At 49.3% G+C, this 18,012-nt stretch overlaps 2 protein-coding genes and 1 pseudogene across 2 annotated transcripts; 1 reads left to right on the top strand and 2 right to left on the bottom strand.

The window, feature by feature from the left end:
- Positions 1–691: 691 nt before the first annotated feature.
- LOC119296406 (RING-H2 finger protein ATL13-like) lies at positions 692–2,745 on the top strand. Its single transcript, XM_037574804.1, has one exon. It carries the CDS (start codon positions 1,243–1,245, stop codon positions 2,518–2,520), a length of 1,278 nt encoding a protein of 425 aa, XP_037430701.1. The 5' UTR covers positions 692–1,242; the 3' UTR covers positions 2,521–2,745.
- Positions 2,746–4,630: 1,885 nt separating this feature from the next.
- On the bottom strand, positions 4,631–6,069 carry LOC119296402 (gamma-interferon-responsive lysosomal thiol protein-like). The gene is made up of 5 exons (XM_037574801.1): positions 5,716–6,069; positions 5,501–5,566; positions 5,272–5,412; positions 5,072–5,164; positions 4,631–4,972 (listed from the first exon to the last, which is right to left on the bottom strand). Exons 1-5 carry the CDS (start codon positions 5,983–5,985, stop codon positions 4,766–4,768), a joined length of 777 nt encoding a protein of 258 aa, XP_037430698.1. The 5' UTR covers positions 5,986–6,069; the 3' UTR covers positions 4,631–4,765.
- Positions 6,070–8,881: 2,812 nt separating this feature from the next.
- LOC119296405 lies at positions 8,882–17,440 on the bottom strand (annotated as a pseudogene).
- Between the last annotated feature and the right edge of the window lie 572 nt (positions 17,441–18,012).

The raw sequence follows: 18,012 nt of genomic DNA, 5'->3' as shown, positions 1-18,012 counted from the left end.
GGAGCGTTGTGCGCACTGCGTCACCGGGCGGCGGGAACGGCGCGGAGCCAGAGCTTCCGCCTCCGCCCCTTTCAAAATCCATGACCGACGTAAAAGTGATGTAGACAGTGAGCTCCTCCATGTCGCCCGGCCCCGCCCCGCGCAACAACGACTCCCAGTCTCCGTCCTCGGCGGACGTTGCGCTGTTGTCGGAACACGACATGGATCAGAAGGGGAGAGGACGAGACGGAAAGGGGGCGGCCGAGAGTGGAGTGAGCTTTGACTGCGGTCTAGGCCTCTAGGGTTTGTCTGGAATGGGGTTATATGTGCGGTCCGTGTGAGCCAAGGTGGGTCGGTACGATGTGGTCGACAGGCCCGAGCGCGTCTGTCCCTCTTCATAACTGCCCTAGATTAGGGTTGGGTTTGAGTGGTGTCGGCCAGACGGAGCAAGCCCATATTTAAGCGCTCATAATTCGCTCATACACTAACCCCTATGAACAAACAAGCACACCCTACCCCTAAGAGCACATTCGAGAGATTTAGTCGGCATATCTTGAGGTATACGAAGCCATCATAGATGCCTCGTAGTCGACGAGAATGTCTCCTCCCATTGAACGTGCATCGTCGAAAATACTGAAATAAATCAAGAAAAAATGCATGCACCATGATTTAAACCCTGAGGCATTGTTCGGTTAATCCCCACCACAAGAGGATTGGAGAGGATTGGAGGGGTCTGATGTGGATTTTGACTTGCTGGGGATTTAATCCCTGCCAATGTGCTCCAAACCCTTTGAAACCCAGTGAAACCGAACAAGGCCTGATGGGATGGGGATACCACTCTTCTCCTGACTAGCCAACCACTGATTGGTTCGTGCGCATGTGATGCGTTGGATGTGTTCTCTTCGTTCTTGGCCACCCCCCTCCATTTCCTCCCCACATCAAGGATCAGTCCTGCCCCAATCGCTCTCTCTCCAAACACACACCTACTCGTTTTTGCTGTGCCCAATTAAGTCCCTCCTCTGTTTCTCTGTTCCATCCTCCCTTCTCAAAGATTCAAACAAAAGCTTCACAAGGACAAGGATGAGCTCCTTGAGCTCCATTGCCGTCTCAAGAAGTATAGGAGACGGTACACGAAGCCACATGTTGTGACTTGTGATCCCTCACGACACCGCCATTGGTGACTGGTGATCCTAAGCACCCCACATTCTCTTCTTCCACCTTGTCTTTAGATCGGGTCCGGCGGGAGCCGTGAGCCACCACACCATGCATGCTGCCATCAACTACGCAGCCCTGTCGCCCCTGCAGCTCCCGCTCCCCTACCTGCCACCCCCACTGCCGCCATTACTGCCGCTGCTGTCGCCGCCGCCTCCGGCGACCGTCGATGCAGGCTTTCAGAGCAGGATCAGCCCCAAGATCCTTCTCATCGTCTTGATCTTGGCCGTGATCTTCTTTGTCTCCGGCCTCCTCCACTTGCTCGTCTGGTTGTTGTTCCGCCCGACGCCGCGTGACCCTGGCGACGCCGGGAGCAGCGCCGCGAACGCGACCGCCTTCCACGGGCAGCTTCAGCAGCTGTTCCATCTCCATGACGCCGGCGTCGACCAGTCTTTCATCGACGCGCTGCCGGTATTTCTCTACGGCGCGGTCGTGGGCGCTGGAGGGAAGGACCCCTTCGATTGTGCGGTCTGCTTGTGTGAGTTCGCCGACGACGACCGCCTCCGCCTGCTCCCCAAGTGCAGCCACGCCTTCCACGTCGAATGCATCGACACGTGGCTTCTATCGCACTCTACGTGCCCGCTCTGCCGCTGCAGCCTCCTGGCCGACTTCTCGCCGTGCGGCGGGGGCTGCAGCTCGCTGGTGTTTGTGCTCGAGTCTGGCTCGGAGGGCTCCGTCTCCGGCCGCGTCGACCGGCCGCCCCCTGCTCACCTCAGCCTGGTCATGGAGCAAGACGAAGGATGTGAAAGTCAGACGCACTCAGATGTCAAGGAGAAGGACGAGGTAGTCGTCCCCGTGAAGCTCGGCAAGTTCAGGAGCCAGGCGACGGAAGGAGGCGCGGGATGCAGCTCCAACCCCGACCAAGATGTGAGGCGGTGCTACTCCATGGGGACCTATGAGTACGTCATGGACCAGAGCTCCCTGCTCCGTGTATCCGTGAAGCCGCCGGCGGCCATGCTGTCGAAGCCCACGATGGACAAGAAAGAGAGCTTTTCCATCTCCAAGATATGGATGCGGGGTGGGCTGCGGAGGAAGGACGGCAGCGCGGCCCCGTCAGGCTCGTCGTCGCGCCGCGCGTCGTCGTTCCGGCTGCCCTCGGCGCTCCAGCGCGCGGCGAGCGACATCGGGGCGCCGAAGCGGCGGGCGGACGTGGTGAGCCCCGTCACCGAGTCCGAGTACAACGTGTCGGCGTGGGACAAGAGCGGGAGCGGCAGCGTCGTGGATTGGGACGTGGAATCCGGCACGGCCGCCGGCGGGCTGAGGTCGAGGGCGGACGAGGCGCCTTCGTTCGCGAGGCGGACGCTGCTGTGGATCAGAGGCCACCAGTGAGAAGAGAAGGTCGCAGAGTTCTTTGCTCCCCTGCTCCGAGCTGGGATGGATCCAGATTATCAGCGCGCTGGTTTGCTCTTTTTCTGTTCGATCCGTGAGATTTGAACCATTTTGCGTGGGTGGAATGCAGGGTTAATGGTTTTACAGCTCAGAGTTTTTGAGATGTCTCTGCATCCGCAGAGCGTTCCTTTCACTATCGTGTGTTAATGTGCATTGCTTCGACTAGGTTTTCTCCGATCAAAGGTGCCGGCCTGCACCGATATCCCGCGTTATGAATTTCAAGGTTTAGAGAGCAAACATGCTTGCAAAAAACAACATTCAGAGTGCGGCAATTTAGAATGTCAGCCATCTCAATTACGCATTCAACTCCTTAGTTTTTCATTCATGGCTGGGCTCTACCCTGGATCCGGACGCGCAAGAGCTGCCGGATTTTGAAAAGCAAATTTCTTTCATAATAATAATAATGCGTGGGGTGGCCATCCCACTTGTGCTGCTGGCTAGTACCTACTTTCCTGCATCACATTGAATCCTCCTCGCCTACTTCCATCGAAGAACACTCGCATAATTGCGGCCTTGAATGCTAGAGACGGTTGGCTGGTGGACTTTTTTTGGTTGGTCGACGCTTTAATGTCTCGTCCTCCATAGTAATAACTTCTCCAACCCGAAACGAGTAAATATCTGTATTTTTGGGGAGTTTCAGTGCCGAATTGGCGCTAAAACACGCGATGGGCGCTGCCCATTTAGCACCTCCCTTCCCACGATCAGGTTTTCAACCTACTTTTCTCTATTTTCCTGACGGCTGCCAAGCATTTGAGTAATATGATGCGGAGAGAGTAGTCTCTTATGTTGTACCGCTAAGGCGGTGTCTGTAACCAAACTCTCTTCTTAATTAATGACATGGAAAATCTTTTGCCTCATTTCGAAAGAAAAACTTTTCTGTATTTTCAGATGCTTTTTTATTAACCCCTGAAAAGGGTTTTTTTAATTAAATATGAATCTCATGAAGTTCAACAATCCTACAAAATGTGAATGAATTTTAAAAAAATCCCCATAGTTTAAAAAATATTTATGTATTCCAAAATATCCACAAATTTAAAAAATGTGCATGAAGGGTTCATCAATTTAAAAAATATTCACAAAAAATGACAATACTCAGACATTTAAGAATTATCACGAATTAAAAAAATAAAAGGAGAAAATAAAACAAAATGAAAAAAAGAAAGAAAATACCAAAAAGAAAAGAAACAAGGCTAAAGCTTTTGGAATCTTCCCAAAACCAGTGAAAGAGAGACTACATGGGCTTGTTGACGAGTCCAATTTTTGCGTCATGTTTTACATTTTATTTTGTACCTTAGTATTAGGATTTTCGTGGATTTTATCCCATTCCCGCAGCCTTTTATTTGTTTTCACCAGGATTTTAGCTGCAGGATTATTTTGAGGCACAAGAGAAGAATCCCAAGGATAAGGTGTAAAAATCATGTTAATTGGCGTGATAAAAGACTACCATAAAAAGGAGAAGTCGAATGGAGAAGAAAGAAAACACAACAGAGGTTCAAAGAGCAGTGAGATGATAATAAAGTGCGCCAAATGAGTAGGGAATTTTGGAGGACGAGCTCCATCGAGCTAAAAATTTTTTAAAGAAAAATCGCATTTTGAAGTTAGAGAAATATGTAAAACACATTCTACACTTCATATGGATATATTCTACATGTGTATAAATTCTAAAGATGAAATACATTATGATAGAGATACACAAAAAAGACAAATTCATGCATTTTTAATAGTGAACCGTGTGTGTACTGGCCACCATTTCAAAATCACAATTTTGTCTTTTTAGTGTAGCTCTCACCATAATGTATGTCATCTTCAAATTTCACACACATTTGTATGAAGGTGTGTGACTTTTTCAAAAAAGAATAGAACTTCAAAGTGTGATTATTTATTATTATTATTAAACTTCAAAATGTGCTTTTTGATTATTATTATTATTATTATTATTATTATTATTATTACTATATCGTATATTATTTTAAACGAGCTCCATGGAGCTCGTCCTCCATTTAGCATTTTCTGCGGCAAATGGCTTTCCCTCCGAAGAAAAAACAGGTTAGGTACCAGCATTACCGTAACTCGCTTTATTATGGAGTGGAATACATTTCCTTAGTTAATCCGGACAGAAGGATGAAACTGTCCTATGTTGACGTATATGGGTATGATTGGGACCCGAACGGAAGCATATAAGTTATCAATTGTCATTAGCCCGCGCCCTCTTAGTCCTGTCGTCGACGCCATCATTGAGCACGAAATCGCCGGAGTTGTAGCCGACACGGTTGCCTGCCTCCGCCGCCTGTCGTGCGGTTGGATAGCCACGGCCCGGCTGTTTGTGTTGGCAAATCTTTGGAGGACGTCCCTTGTACGCCTTGCAGATGTAGGCTACGAAGTCCCCGAAGTTCTGAAACGAACGATCTCGTCACTATTTAACAAGTACTACATGTGCGTAAACTGGATTTAAAACTTGATTTAAAACTTGAGAAGAGTGGCTGTTGCTCACGTCGTACAGCGGCTTGCTATCAACCACCACCCACGGAACGGACGTGTGCCGAGGCAGGAGCGCGTCTGTCTGTCTCCCGTACTTGAGCGAAAGCTGGAAGGAGCAAACAAAGTGCCAACACTATGGTTAGTTATTATCTAGCCATAAAATGTAGTATGCGACTGATACCACAACGCAGCGGCATAGGATTAGTACCGGACCTTGTGGCCATGCTCACTCTTGTAGCACTCCATGACAGGCTTGGGGTTAAGCCCTTGCTTCTGGAAGCACGACTGCCACTCCTGGTGCTTGTACTCCATCGCCAGCTCCTCCACGCAGTTGATGAAACCGAAATGCACTTTCTGCAACCAGCAACAGCTAGCTATCAGCATCATATCCGGCATGAAGCTGTGAGGAGAGACGATGATGGATGAGACGCGAATGAATTACCACATCCGGCCAGGCGTCGATGGCGCAAGCCTCCACGGTGTTGAGAAGGCATTCATCGGGGCCATGCTGCATGCAACAAGCCAGTATCCCAACAACGTTTTTATGAGTATCAGCACCATGCACCGCCAAACAGTCGGTAATTAGACAGTGCTAATTCACACCTCAGAAACCCAGAACCCAAAAAGATCTAGCACTATAGTGCGGCGATGGCGCACCTGACATGTGATGGCGCCGTGCGCGTCGACCTTGGCGTTGCCGTAGGGAACCAGGGTGAGGTCCGCGGCGTCGAGGAGCCCGTCCTTGAAGACTCTGGCGAGGCTGTCCACCATGAACTGAAATGAGTCGGGGCACAGAGACTCGTAGTAGAGCTCCATGCGCACCTTCCCGTTTCCCGCCGCGACGACGTCGCCCGCTGAGGAGGCGCCGCCGATCAGCAGGAGGAGCGCGGCGAGGAGGAGGAAATGGTGCAGCAGGCGGGCGGCCATGGTTTTCGCTCCTCCGGTTGATCAATGGGCAGAGGGTGCAAGGCGAAAGTCGCCGTCGGGAGCTCCGAGCCTTGGATGAAGTGGAGGAGCTTGGCAATGGGGGGTTTATATTGGCGATTAGCGTGAGGCTGGTGGCCAGCGAGGTGGTTTAAAGGTCAAACTACAATTACTCCACTCCATGTTCTACACAATCTAATGAACCTTGTTTCTATTGGAAGAAGTTTGCCACTCTAGGCAAGAACTCAATGCGAACATTTCCTTTCAGAACGGGATCGCGTAAACCAGTAGGCAAATGACCGCTAGAGGATTGCCAGTAGTGGCGTTTCTACTTCTAGAAGCTAGCAAAATACAAAACCTCAAAGGAAGTGGCTTGCAATTAATTAGTAAACCATTCCGTAAGATGGAAACTGCAAGAGAGTTCTACGGTAGAACGGCTGGTAGTGGAGCCTAAACTTGTGTTGTGCACATAAACCAAGCCATTACTCAACCCGGACTCTCGGAGGAATATAGGCGGCAACTGCTGGCCATGTCATCTTATCTTTCTTTTTTTAGAGTCACAAAACCATGTTTTTTGTTGGCCATTTCATCAGAATATGTAAATGATCTCGCTGTTATATGATGAATAGTGTTTTTTCATGTAACTGAAAACCAAATCGGGTAATTTTCGTACGAACGGAAGCAAAAGATTTGGCTCATCCATCATGCTTAATGACTCCCCAGCACTTCTTGAAAAAAAATGTATGGGAATCCGTCCGGACCGAAAGCCTTGTCACTAGGCATCTTCTTAATAGCCTCCCAAACCTCCTCTGCCCGGTGATAGCAACATCAAAGACTTGCATGAAATGCAAGTCAAGTGGTTGTAAGTTGAGCTCATCCCAATTAACGTCAAAGTTGCTCTTGTCCCCTTTCTCCATGACCTTGAAGAAGTGGTCATGTATAATCTTCTGTTTTTCCCCATGCTCGGTTACCCATCCGTCTGCATGATTGAACTGGTGGATGTTGTTTTTCCTTCTTCGAGCATTGATGTGGCGGTGCAAAAGTTCATGTGGGTGTCACCATCTTTAAGATTTGCAATCCTAGCACATTGGCTCTTCCTAGCCCTTTGAAGCACGACCAAACTAATCACCCTCTGCGTGAGCCCAGCGTGGAGATCAAGCTCCTGAGGGGAGAGGAAGCACACTTCATGCGCAATGTCGAGTCGAAGTATCACAAGAAGGGTCGCATCGAAATGGATCTTGGCCTTGGAGAAAAGGTTTTTACTCCACTCGGTGAACGAAGCACTGTTTTCTTGTGCTTATGATGCAAGATAGGATATGGCTCCGTGTGGGGCACATGTTCACTCCATGCCTTTTGGACGACCTCATGAAATCAAGGCAAAGAAACCCAAAAATTCTCAAACTTGAAGGATCGCGGTCTCCTAGGCCCCTTGTCATCGTCAAGCAGAAGAGGGCAATGGTCGGAGAGGGAAGAAGACAAAGTGTGCAACACATGGGTGTTGAAGGTTGTGTCCCACTCGGCATTGCAAAAAGAGTCGAAGCTTGCATAAGGTTGGGTCAGCCCTCTCATTGCTCCACGTGAAATGCCTATTCTGAAAACGAATCTCCTTGAGCTCGCAAGACTGCAAGGTGGCTCGGCAGCGCAAGGTGGCTCGGCAGCGGTTAATCCTACTAATTTTAACATTCCGCTTGTTCTTGTCCCTAGCACGATAAATCTCATTGAAGTCCCCAGAGGCTAGTCACGCCACACCCGGCAAGGGCTTGTGGCTGATCATCTTGGCAAAGAAGGCATCTTTGCAAGCGGACTTGGTGGGACCATAGACGGACGTGATTTTGAAGCCCATCACCATAGCGTACGTTGGATACTGCAGAGGGGGTGATTAGGGTTGCACAGTGATTACCCTCTCTTAAAAGCAAAATAATTCATACTATATATTTAACATAAATCATCTATAGGGTTGGAATTTAAATTCAAAATTCATGAGGTAAACGAGCAACTTGTTACTCGACTCGAGTCGACTTGAACTCGGTGACTAACAAGCCAAGTTGAGTTCTAATCTGAGCTCTTTAACAGAATGAGTTTAATGAGATGAGCTATTGTTACTCGTTTTGCTCATTAAGCTCATTAAACAGAAAGGGCGCGAGATGAGTAATAATATTGTTGTTGATTGTTATAATTTGTGGAGTGCACCAAGTGTCCCTTTAGTGTAAAATTTGTAAATTGTTGTGATCTGTGAAAAGAAAACTATGTTTGTAGATACATTTTTGTAGATTAATTGTATACATAATACGTATATTTTGTTCTTTACGTTTATAACGAGTTAAACGAGCTAGCTCGAGGGTTACACAAGTTGAGCAGGATGATATTGAGCTTGTTATGTTAGTCGAGCCAAGCTAATGCGTTATCTTAACCACCTCTAACTAGTCTGAGCCGAGCTGGTTCAACTCGACTTGAATTCCAGCCGCAATCATCTAATAAATCATTACTACTTTAGAACTATTTATTGGAATTATGATGAGGTTTAGACATGTTACTTCCAAGGGCGTTCCCCTCTTTACGAAAAAATAATTATAGTGTTACTTTCAGAAAATTTGAACTGGTGTATGGAAGTTATGTTGTACAGTGTATGTATTGTATATGTAAACCACGCCAGGCCCCACTGCTAAGATCGTAGGTCCACCACTGTCTGTGCACCTCCGTACGTATTAACATGAACAGAAAGATAAAACTGCCAATGCTCTCCATATTAACTTGTACAGTAATTGACATCACCATAGCCCTCTTTATTATCGGGTGATGTACATCTCCATAATTAACCTGAACAGAACAGTGAAACTGCCCTATATTCACGTATATCGACGTATGTATATTAGCCCCGAAAGGCAAACATGATAATTTATCAGTTGTCATCAGCCCGCGGCACCTCAATCTCGTCCACAACGCCATCGTCGAGCTCGAAACCGCCGGAGTTGTAGCTGACACCGTTGCCTGCCTCCACCACGGTCGGATAGTGACGGTCCGGCTCCTGGCAAATCTTGGGAGGACGTCCCTTGTATGCCTTGCAGACGTAAGATACGAAGTCCCCGTCGTCCTATAACAAACGAGCTCTTCATAATTCAAGAAGTGGCATGTGCATACATGGTGAAATTCAGACATGATAAACAAAACTGGATCTAAAACTCGTGGGAAGGAAGAGTGGGTGTCGCTTACCCGCGGCTTGCCATCTACCACCACCTGTGGGACCCGCTGAGCGGAGGCACAAGCGCACCAGTCTGTTTCCCATACTTGAGTGAAAGCTGGATGGAGCAAACAACACTCTGGTTAGCAATGCAACTATAAAATGTAGAGTACGTACTACAGTATTACTAATATGTGATTGATACTAGTAGTACAATACAACGCAGCTTCATAGGAACAGAACGGACCTTGTGGCCGTGCTCACTCTTGTAGCACTCCGTGACAGCCTTGGGGTCGAGCCCCAGTTTGTTTTCGATAAAGGGCTTTTCATTGAATTGAACTATCGAGTTGATACAACCGCATCAAAGATAACCCGGCCTCTGCATATTTAGATGCACACAGCCAAAGTACCAGATCCCAAAAAACAAAACAAAAAGGCGAAACGCCAGCAGTAGCGAAAAAAAGATAAAAGAGGCCTAAGGTGATGCCGGGCCTATCCGAAGGTCACACCGCCATCCATGGGGGTAGAAAATGTCCCTGGCCGAGCACTCCAACCGGGTAGAAGCCATCATAAATAAGTCTCTGTCCTCCGGCCTCTGCAGGATAGACCACATACGGAGCCATCGCGAGCATATATGAATTACCTGCATAGGAGATGAAACACTTTTATGATTAAAAACAATATCATTTCTGGTTAGCCACAACGCCCAACATAAGGCAGCCGCCCCCGCAAGTATGTGCTTAGAAAATTGTTTATCTATTCCCCTCAGCCAATTCCCGAACATATTCCGTACGCTGCATGGAGGGTATAGATTCGAAGCAATTTGGACTATTGCCCATACCGATCTAGCGAATTTGCAATCAAAAAATAGGTGTTTAATGGATTCATTATGATTGCAAAAAACACATTTTTTGCTGTCTTGCCAGTTTCGTCGAGCTAAATTATCCCTAGTTAAGATAACTCCTTTGTTGAGAAACCAAAGGAAAATCTTCACTCTTAGAGGAATCTTAAGCTTCCACAATTTTCTATTATCAGATGGAACCTTGTTATGAACCAGTGCATCGTACATGGATTTAACCGAAAATCTTCCGTTCAGATGCAGGTTCCATTTAAAGATGTCCGATTCAGCCGACAGTTGGACAGCTTCCAAACGAGTCAGCAGATCGTTCCATGCATTCAAACGAGGTCCAGAAATCGTTCTGCGAAAAGAAATATCCGGGTTTACTTGTCCCAATACCTGCTTGATCGTGACAAACTTATGTCTAACTATTCGATATAAGCTTGGGTATTGCACATTTAGAGGAGTAGTCCCTAGCCAGGTGTCTTCCCAGAATCGAATCTGGGAGCCATCCCTGACAGAGAAGGTGCCAAATTGGAAGAAGAATTCCTTAGCTTTCATAACCCCACTCCAAAAATGAGAGTCACCTGGTTTCCAGTAAACCTGGGAGATTGCTTTGGACCCAACGTATTTATTACGAATGATCTCCTGCCAAACACCATCCTCAGTGAGTAATCTGTATACCCATTTGCTGAGCAATGAAATGTTTTTGATCTCAAGATCCTGGATTCCGAGTCCCCCTTGACTTTTGGGCCGACATATAATATTCCACCTAGCCAAGCGATATTTCTTTTTTTCATTTTCACTCTGCCAAAAAAACCTTGATCTAAAATAATCAAGGCGTTGGAGAACACCTTTTGGCAGATGAAAAAAAGATAGCATATAAAGAACCATGTTGGTAAGTACCGAGTTGATAAGAACTAGTCGGCCCCCATAGGACAGGAGTTTGGCCTTCCAGCTCGCCAACCGTTTCTCCAGTCTTTCTTCAACATGTTTCCATTCAGCGATTGTCAAACGCCGATAATGAATAGGAATACCTAGATATGTAATCGGAAAATGGCCTAAATGGCATCCAAATATCTCTGCATAATCTTGTGAATTTTCTGCGGCTTCGCCAAAACAGAATAGTTCACTCTTACGGAAGTTTATCTTCAGGCCCGAGAGCTCCTCAAAAGCACATAATACCAATTTGAGGTTTCTGGCCTTTTCAAGGTCGTGATCCAAAAACAGAATTGTGTCGTCCGCGTACTGTAAAATTGAGAGGCCTCCTTCTACTAGATGAGGAATGACCCTGGTGATTAGTCCAGCTAGTTTGGCCCTCTCGATGAGAGTAACTAGCATATCAGCCACGATGTTGAAAAGGATAGGAGATGCGGGGTCGCCTTGACGAAGCCCCTTCCTAGTCTGGAAATAATTGCCTATGTCATCGTTGACCTTGATAGCCACACTACCTCTAGACACAAAACTCTCAACCCATCGGCACCAAGTGTCAGAAAACCCTTTCATGCGAAGAGTTTGGAGCAAAAAAGGCCACTTCACCTTATCATAAGCTTTCTCGAAGTCAATCTTAAAGATGACACCGTTCAACTTTTACGGTGAAGCTCATGAACTGTTTCATGGAGAACAGCAACACCGTCTAAGATGTTCCGTCCTTGCATGAAAGCCGTCTGAGAAGGTTTCACTACATGGTCTGCGACCCCATTCAGACGGTTGGTCGCGACCTTGGTGAAAATCTTAAAGCTCACGTTTAATAAGCAAATCGGTCTATACTGTTGAATCCGATTGGCATCCTTTGTCTTTGGTAAAAGAATAATTTCACCAAAATTTATTCTGGAGATGTCTAGTCTATGAGCATGCAGTTCATTAAACAATTGAACTAGATCAGACTTTAACATATCCCAAAAAAATTGATAAAACTCCGCCAGAAAACCATCCGGTCCCGGAGATTTGTTATGATCCATTTGGAAAACCGCAGTCCGAATTTCCTCCTCAGTGAATGCAGAGGTTAGGAATTCATTTTCCGCAGCCGAAACTTGCTGAATGTCATGACAAAGAGACTCATCCAACTCCAGCGTAGTTTCCGAGGACGGACCAAACAAGTCTTTATAGTATTTTGTAATAAAGTCCTTGAGCGGACCGTCCCCCTCAATGCGGCCCTCATCCTGATCCAGGGTGAAAATTCGTTTCTTTCTATGTCTACCATTGGCTAACATTTGGAAGTACTTCGTGTTATCATCCCCAAGTACCAGCGAGTCAGTCTTGCACCGTTGGTACCATTTGATCTCCTCTTCGCGTAAGAGGTGGGCTAGCTGCTCATTGAGATGACTTTTTTGTTCAATCTCGTCCGCAGATAAAAGCCTCACCTCCGCGGTTTTATCTAAGGAGTCTATCAAGACGGATAGTCGCAGCTTCTCTTTCTTATAAATCCCGGCGGTATGTTTAGCCCAGCCACGGAGGAATTGGCGCAACGCCCTAATGCGATTGTTCCAACGCTGAATCGGTGTATCGCCCCGTGTTGGGCGTAACCACACCTTTTTAACCAAATCCGGGAAGCCCTCTCTAGTGAGCCACCCCAGTTCAAATTTAAACTGATGGCGGCTCGACGTGGTAGCAGGTTGGCCAAAATCAGTGAGCAAAGGAGCATGGTCCGATAAGGCCTCAATTCTCTCCAAAGCTCTTACTGATGCTAATGGATATTTAAATTCCCAGTCTGTAGTGACTAGGACCCGATCGAGTTTTCCGAAAGTCGGGGTAGATCTATTGTTGGCCCAGGTAAATTGACGCCCCGAGAGGGAGAGTTCCCGCAGATCAAGACTGTCAATGACCACATTAAAAAGAAAGGGCCATCGAGTGTCGAACCTGTCATTGTTTTTATCCTGCCTATACCGCAGAATATTGAAGTCCCCTCCAAGTAACATGGGGTGAGGATTTTCTCTGCAGGTGTTGACAAGTTCTTTTAGGAAGGCCGCTTTAAATTCATCTTGAGCGGCTCCATATACGGCAACCAGACTCCAAATGAAATTATCAGACTTATTTCTCAGGTGGAATTTAATATGATACTCCCCCTTTGAAGTTGACAGAAGTTCCAAGTAAGTAGAGTGTATTCCTAAAAGGATACCTCCGAACCTCCCTGAAGGCGGCAGGATATGCCATTCGTAATCTTTGCCACATGAAAAATGGTCCAAATCACGCGATAGAAAGTCGCGCTTACTGCACTTAGATATTGCCACGAAGTCGAGGGCATGATCTCTAACGCAATCGGAAATATGTTTATACTTAGCCAAGTCCCCAAGACCTCTGCTATTCCAAAACATTCCTTTCATGGGGAAACTTTGTTACGTTTGGATACTTTGGTCTTCTTCTTAGGGCGCCCCTTTTTACTGCCAGAGTTAGACTTGTTCTTACGAACCGATGCAACGAGCTCATAAAGCATCGTATCACGCATGGTGTCTTCAAAGTCTACCTCTGTAGTATCATTAACTAGATGAGGGAGGAGTCTGCCTCTAGGGTTGGCATCGGACTCCTCATCCTCCTCATCTGAAACTAATGGGTCCGCCATGAGAAGCGTTTTAGGAGCAACCGTAAACCGGTCGACCTCCATTTGCTTAAGAGCTTTAACTGAGAAATCAACTACTGCATCATTTTTACCCAAAGATATACCAAGACTAGCAATATTTGAAGACATTTTGGCTTTATCAAAAGATAGAAATGATTTGCATGAAGACGTACCATCAAAGTCGAGATTCCGCGATGCCGTTCTATGCATGGCCCTCTGCATGGAATCCTCATCGGTGGCAGAGGCCCCATCAGCCCCCACGACGTGGCGGCCGCTACGTCTAGGCGTTGAAGACAGCTCCGAAGCAGCCCGCATCGCAGAGGTCCGGAAGGGAGGAGTAGACGGCTCCGGCAACACAGCGGTAATCGAAGAACAGAGCAGATGGCCCTCCAAAACAGGGGCAGCAAGAGCAGCCTCCTCGTCCCCCGGTGGCGACGCTTGAGACAGCGCCGGCCCCGGCGATGCAGAGGGGGACCGTGAAGGCTGCAGCTCACTCTCCGGGGCAGCGATCGAAGGAGCAGCCTGCTCAACCTGCGACGGCGGTACTGAAGACATCACCCGAAGCGTCGCCAACACCGACTCATGATCTGCACGCACCGCCGGTGAAAAGATGACACCCCGACGACCTGAAGAGCGGGAAGAAGCTGATGTCGGTGTCGTGAGGTGCTCGATAGCATCGTCCGCCGGTGATCCCAGCGCCAAGGGCGTCACTGGCCCATCCTCCCGTGTCCGAATAGCTGCCATGGGCATAGCCTCCGGTTGAGAGGGTGGTGGCGGTGCAAAGCCAGCAGGCGGTGAAGGGATGCGGGACGGCTCAAGCTCCGAAGCCGCCGGAGGCTCCCCCAACGAACGTCGCGATGTCAAGCATGGAGGAGTGCTGGCATAAGCGGGCACGGAAGCGGTGGTTTGCATCGGAACCACACCTCCCGAGGAAGAGGATGCCGCCGCATTGGCGGACGCCGAAGACGCTTTCGGCCTCTTGCTCTTATCAACAGCCCCAGAAGTGTCCTCTCGATCGAACTCCTTGTCCCCATCCATATCATCTCCATGTTCCCACACACGAGGCACAAAGTCAGCATCCACACGGAAATTATCATCTTCCAGGGTGTACCGGAATTCATAGCCCTTCTTCTGAACAACCACGTCCGACGTGAGGGAGTTAACAGGGCTCATCTTAAAAGCATCAAGATTTAGCACTCCAACTTGAATTCTCATGATACCTCGACGGCGCAAGCATAGGAGGTCGACGTCAAGGGTGGCACCAATGACAGAGCCAACTGCCCAGAGACCCAAGAAATGCCGGAGTGCATGAGGAACTCCATGTACATGCACCCAAACTGGAAGAAGCTCAAAACGATTCGGTATTTCCTCGGAATGACAAGCCTTGAACTCCAGAGTGACATTGTGCGATTTGATGAAGACCGTGAAACCAGTAACTCTCAGAAGCACCTCGTCGCTGGGAAAAGACATGATAAAGGCATTCTGGCCATGCGGAATAGCCTCCCACGTCCATTGTTGCTGATATTGAGCGATCTTAGCAACCTCGGCCTCCACTATGCTTGAAGAGATAGAGCCTCCCGATATCGTAATGATGGCCGTTGGTGAGGATTGCGGTGCGAGGTCTGCCCTGCAAACGTTGTCAGGCATCTGAAAGAAGGCCATGCTCTCAGTCCCATAGCCACAAAGCATCGCCGTCGGCTTTGGCATCTTGAGAGCTGGGCACCGCCTAGTAGTCATCGGGTGGTTCGCTTTGTTGCAGATGAAGCAATACTGCTGAGTTACACAATCTGAAGCCACATGTCCTGCCGACTGACACTTAGTACACCATAACTTGGTCAGAACCGTGTTTGCCCCGGGAGCAGGTGCAACCTAAGCCGCGTCCTGTTGCTGTTGAGGCGGTGCCATAGAACGAGCAGCATTCACATTAGTCCCCGGGACCGAGGCCGTAGCGCCTTGCACAGCATGATAAGGAAGAGTGGGAGGAGGAGCGATAAACGGGGCGTTTCCGGCACGGTTCTTAGGCCGGTTACCTTTTCCACCCTTCGGTTTCCTAGGACGGATAGTTCCTGTCTGGACTCCAGTCGCCGAGTTTGCCAGGACGGCGTTAAAAGCCATAGGATGGACAGCATTGGGGCCTTGGTTCTGTTGCAATGGAGGTCCGGCTGGTTGATATTGGTACACCGGTGCCATCTGTTGCATATACCCCGGCGACGCATGATACATCGGCTGCTGCTGAAAAAACTGCTGCGGCATCTGGTACATGTGATGTAGCTGCTGCCCCGGCGCTGTAGGCTGTTGGGGAATCGGCATGGGACCTGTAGAAGAGGAAGAAGGCATGACGGGAGGGAACACCCCCGGCGCGAAGCCAGGGGTGCCGCCCGACGAGGAACCGTCAGCGGGGTTGGGCGCGGCGGCTGCAGGTCGAGACAACCCGGAGCCTGGCGGTGCGGACGCATCACGGGCCATCCCCGAGCAAACGGCGGCCAGGAAAGAACGAGGTAGACTAGGGTTGGATCGAAGCTTGTCCCTGTTCCACATATGAGACAGCCAACGGTTAAGATTAACCATGCGTAACGAACGGTTAGGATGCGACGTACCTGAGGCTGGGAGTGGGCCCAGGCCCATCAATCGCGCCGACTCTGCCGGCGAAACACCAGACGACGGCGTGGTCGACGTCGCGGGCTGCATGAACGCCGTCGCCCTCGCCAGACCGGCCAAAGGCAAGGCATCGCCCAGGGTTCGGGTGGAAGAGATTCTGGGGGGAGGAAGAGGCCCGATCCATGGCCGAACCAGAGATTTGGATGTAGCCGGCGCCCTCACGAGATGACGAGCAGCCGCCGGTGACCCCATCGAATGAGAAACCGGCGAGGTCGAGGGGCCGCTAGCCTCCAGAGCGCAGGTCGTCTGGGCCGAAACTCGCCGAGAAGACGGTCGCTCTCAAACTCGAGAGGCCGGAGTAGGATACCCGATATCCGCCCAGAACTCGGCGGCCAGCTCCTCGTCGGTCTTGCGCCGGCGAGATGCCTCAGATGTCTCGGCTGTGGAGGAGTCATCTTCGCCATCCTGAGCGCGAAGACAGGAGAAGCGCGATCCAGATCCAGCAGGCGCCGGCGCAGATCACCCCGGCGCCAAGGTCAGACGCCGGCGGGTGGAGACCCGCATCAGATCAGATCTCAGCCAAGACTGACTCCAACATGGCTGCCCATTTCCTTCTTTCAGCCCCAGTTTGTGGAAGCACGACTCCCACTCCCCTTGTGTTTCGTTCAACACGAGGCCCTCCACGCAGTTGATGAAACCGAAATGCACATTCTGCAACCAACAACAGCTATTGGCTATCATATCCGGACAGGACAGGGGTGAAGAAGCTGTGAGGAGGGAGAGACGATGATGAGATGCGAACTGACTGAATTACCACGTCCGGCCATGCGTCGATGGCGCAAGCCTCCACGGTGTTGAGAAGGCATTCCTCGGGGCCATGCTGCATGCAACAAGCCAGTATCATCCCAACGTTAGTATATCAGCATCTCCCCAAACGAACCGAGAACGTACTTATAAATAACCAAAGGAAGAAGGAGAAGAGAGCACAATTGATAGGTGAACGATGGCGCACCTCACAGGTGATCGTGCCGTCCTTGCCGACCTCGGCGTTGCCGTAGGGGACGAGAGCCACGTCCGCGGCCTCCAGGAGGCCGTCTTCCAAGGCTTCGGCGAGGCGGTCCGTCACGAACAGCGCTGAGGGGGGGCACAGGGACTCGTAGTAGATCTCCACGGGCACCTTCCCGTTCCCTGACGCGACGGCGTCGCCGGCCGCGCTAGCTGAAGAGGGGGCGCCGATCAAGAGGAGGAGCGCGGCGAGGAGGCGGAAATGGTGCAGGCGGGCGGCCATGGTGGACAATGTAGAGGGAGGCGAAGGTTGCCGTCGGGAGCTCGGAGCTTGGATGAATGGAGGAAAGAGCTTGGCAGCGGTGGGTTTATATAGGCGATTAGGGTCGCCACGTGTTTAGCGAGGTAGTTTAAAGGCCAAACTGACGACCATCCTCTCTGTGTCTGTCAGTGTGCGGCGACGTGGTGCATGTCTGAAGGGTGTCAATTGATGAGTGGTTCCCACCATTTTATCTTACGAGCATCTGCCATCTGCACTATAAAACGATGACCCAAATCGGCAGAAATGGTTCCCACAACACTATTAATCAAAGTGAACCTTGTTTCTTCTGGAAGAGTTTGTACTCGGTGCCAAACATTTCCTTCATAACATCAAGATGGCAAATGATCGATGGAGGATTGGTATTGGCGTTTCTAAAAGCTAGAAAAAACAAAACCTCAAAGGAGATGGCTTACATTTTTTAATTTGTAACCATTCCATAAGCCGAAAACTTCAAGAGAATTCTACGGTAGCATGGTTGGTGGTGGAGCCTAAACTCGTGTTCTGCCCATCAACCAAGACATACACGGTAATTG

This window comes from Triticum dicoccoides, chromosome 4B (genome assembly GCF_002162155.2).
Source record: "Triticum dicoccoides isolate Atlit2015 ecotype Zavitan chromosome 4B, WEW_v2.0, whole genome shotgun sequence".
Lineage (NCBI taxonomy): Eukaryota > Viridiplantae > Streptophyta > Magnoliopsida > Poales > Poaceae > Triticum > Triticum dicoccoides.
This window is presented reverse-complemented; position numbering and strand designations above follow the sequence as displayed.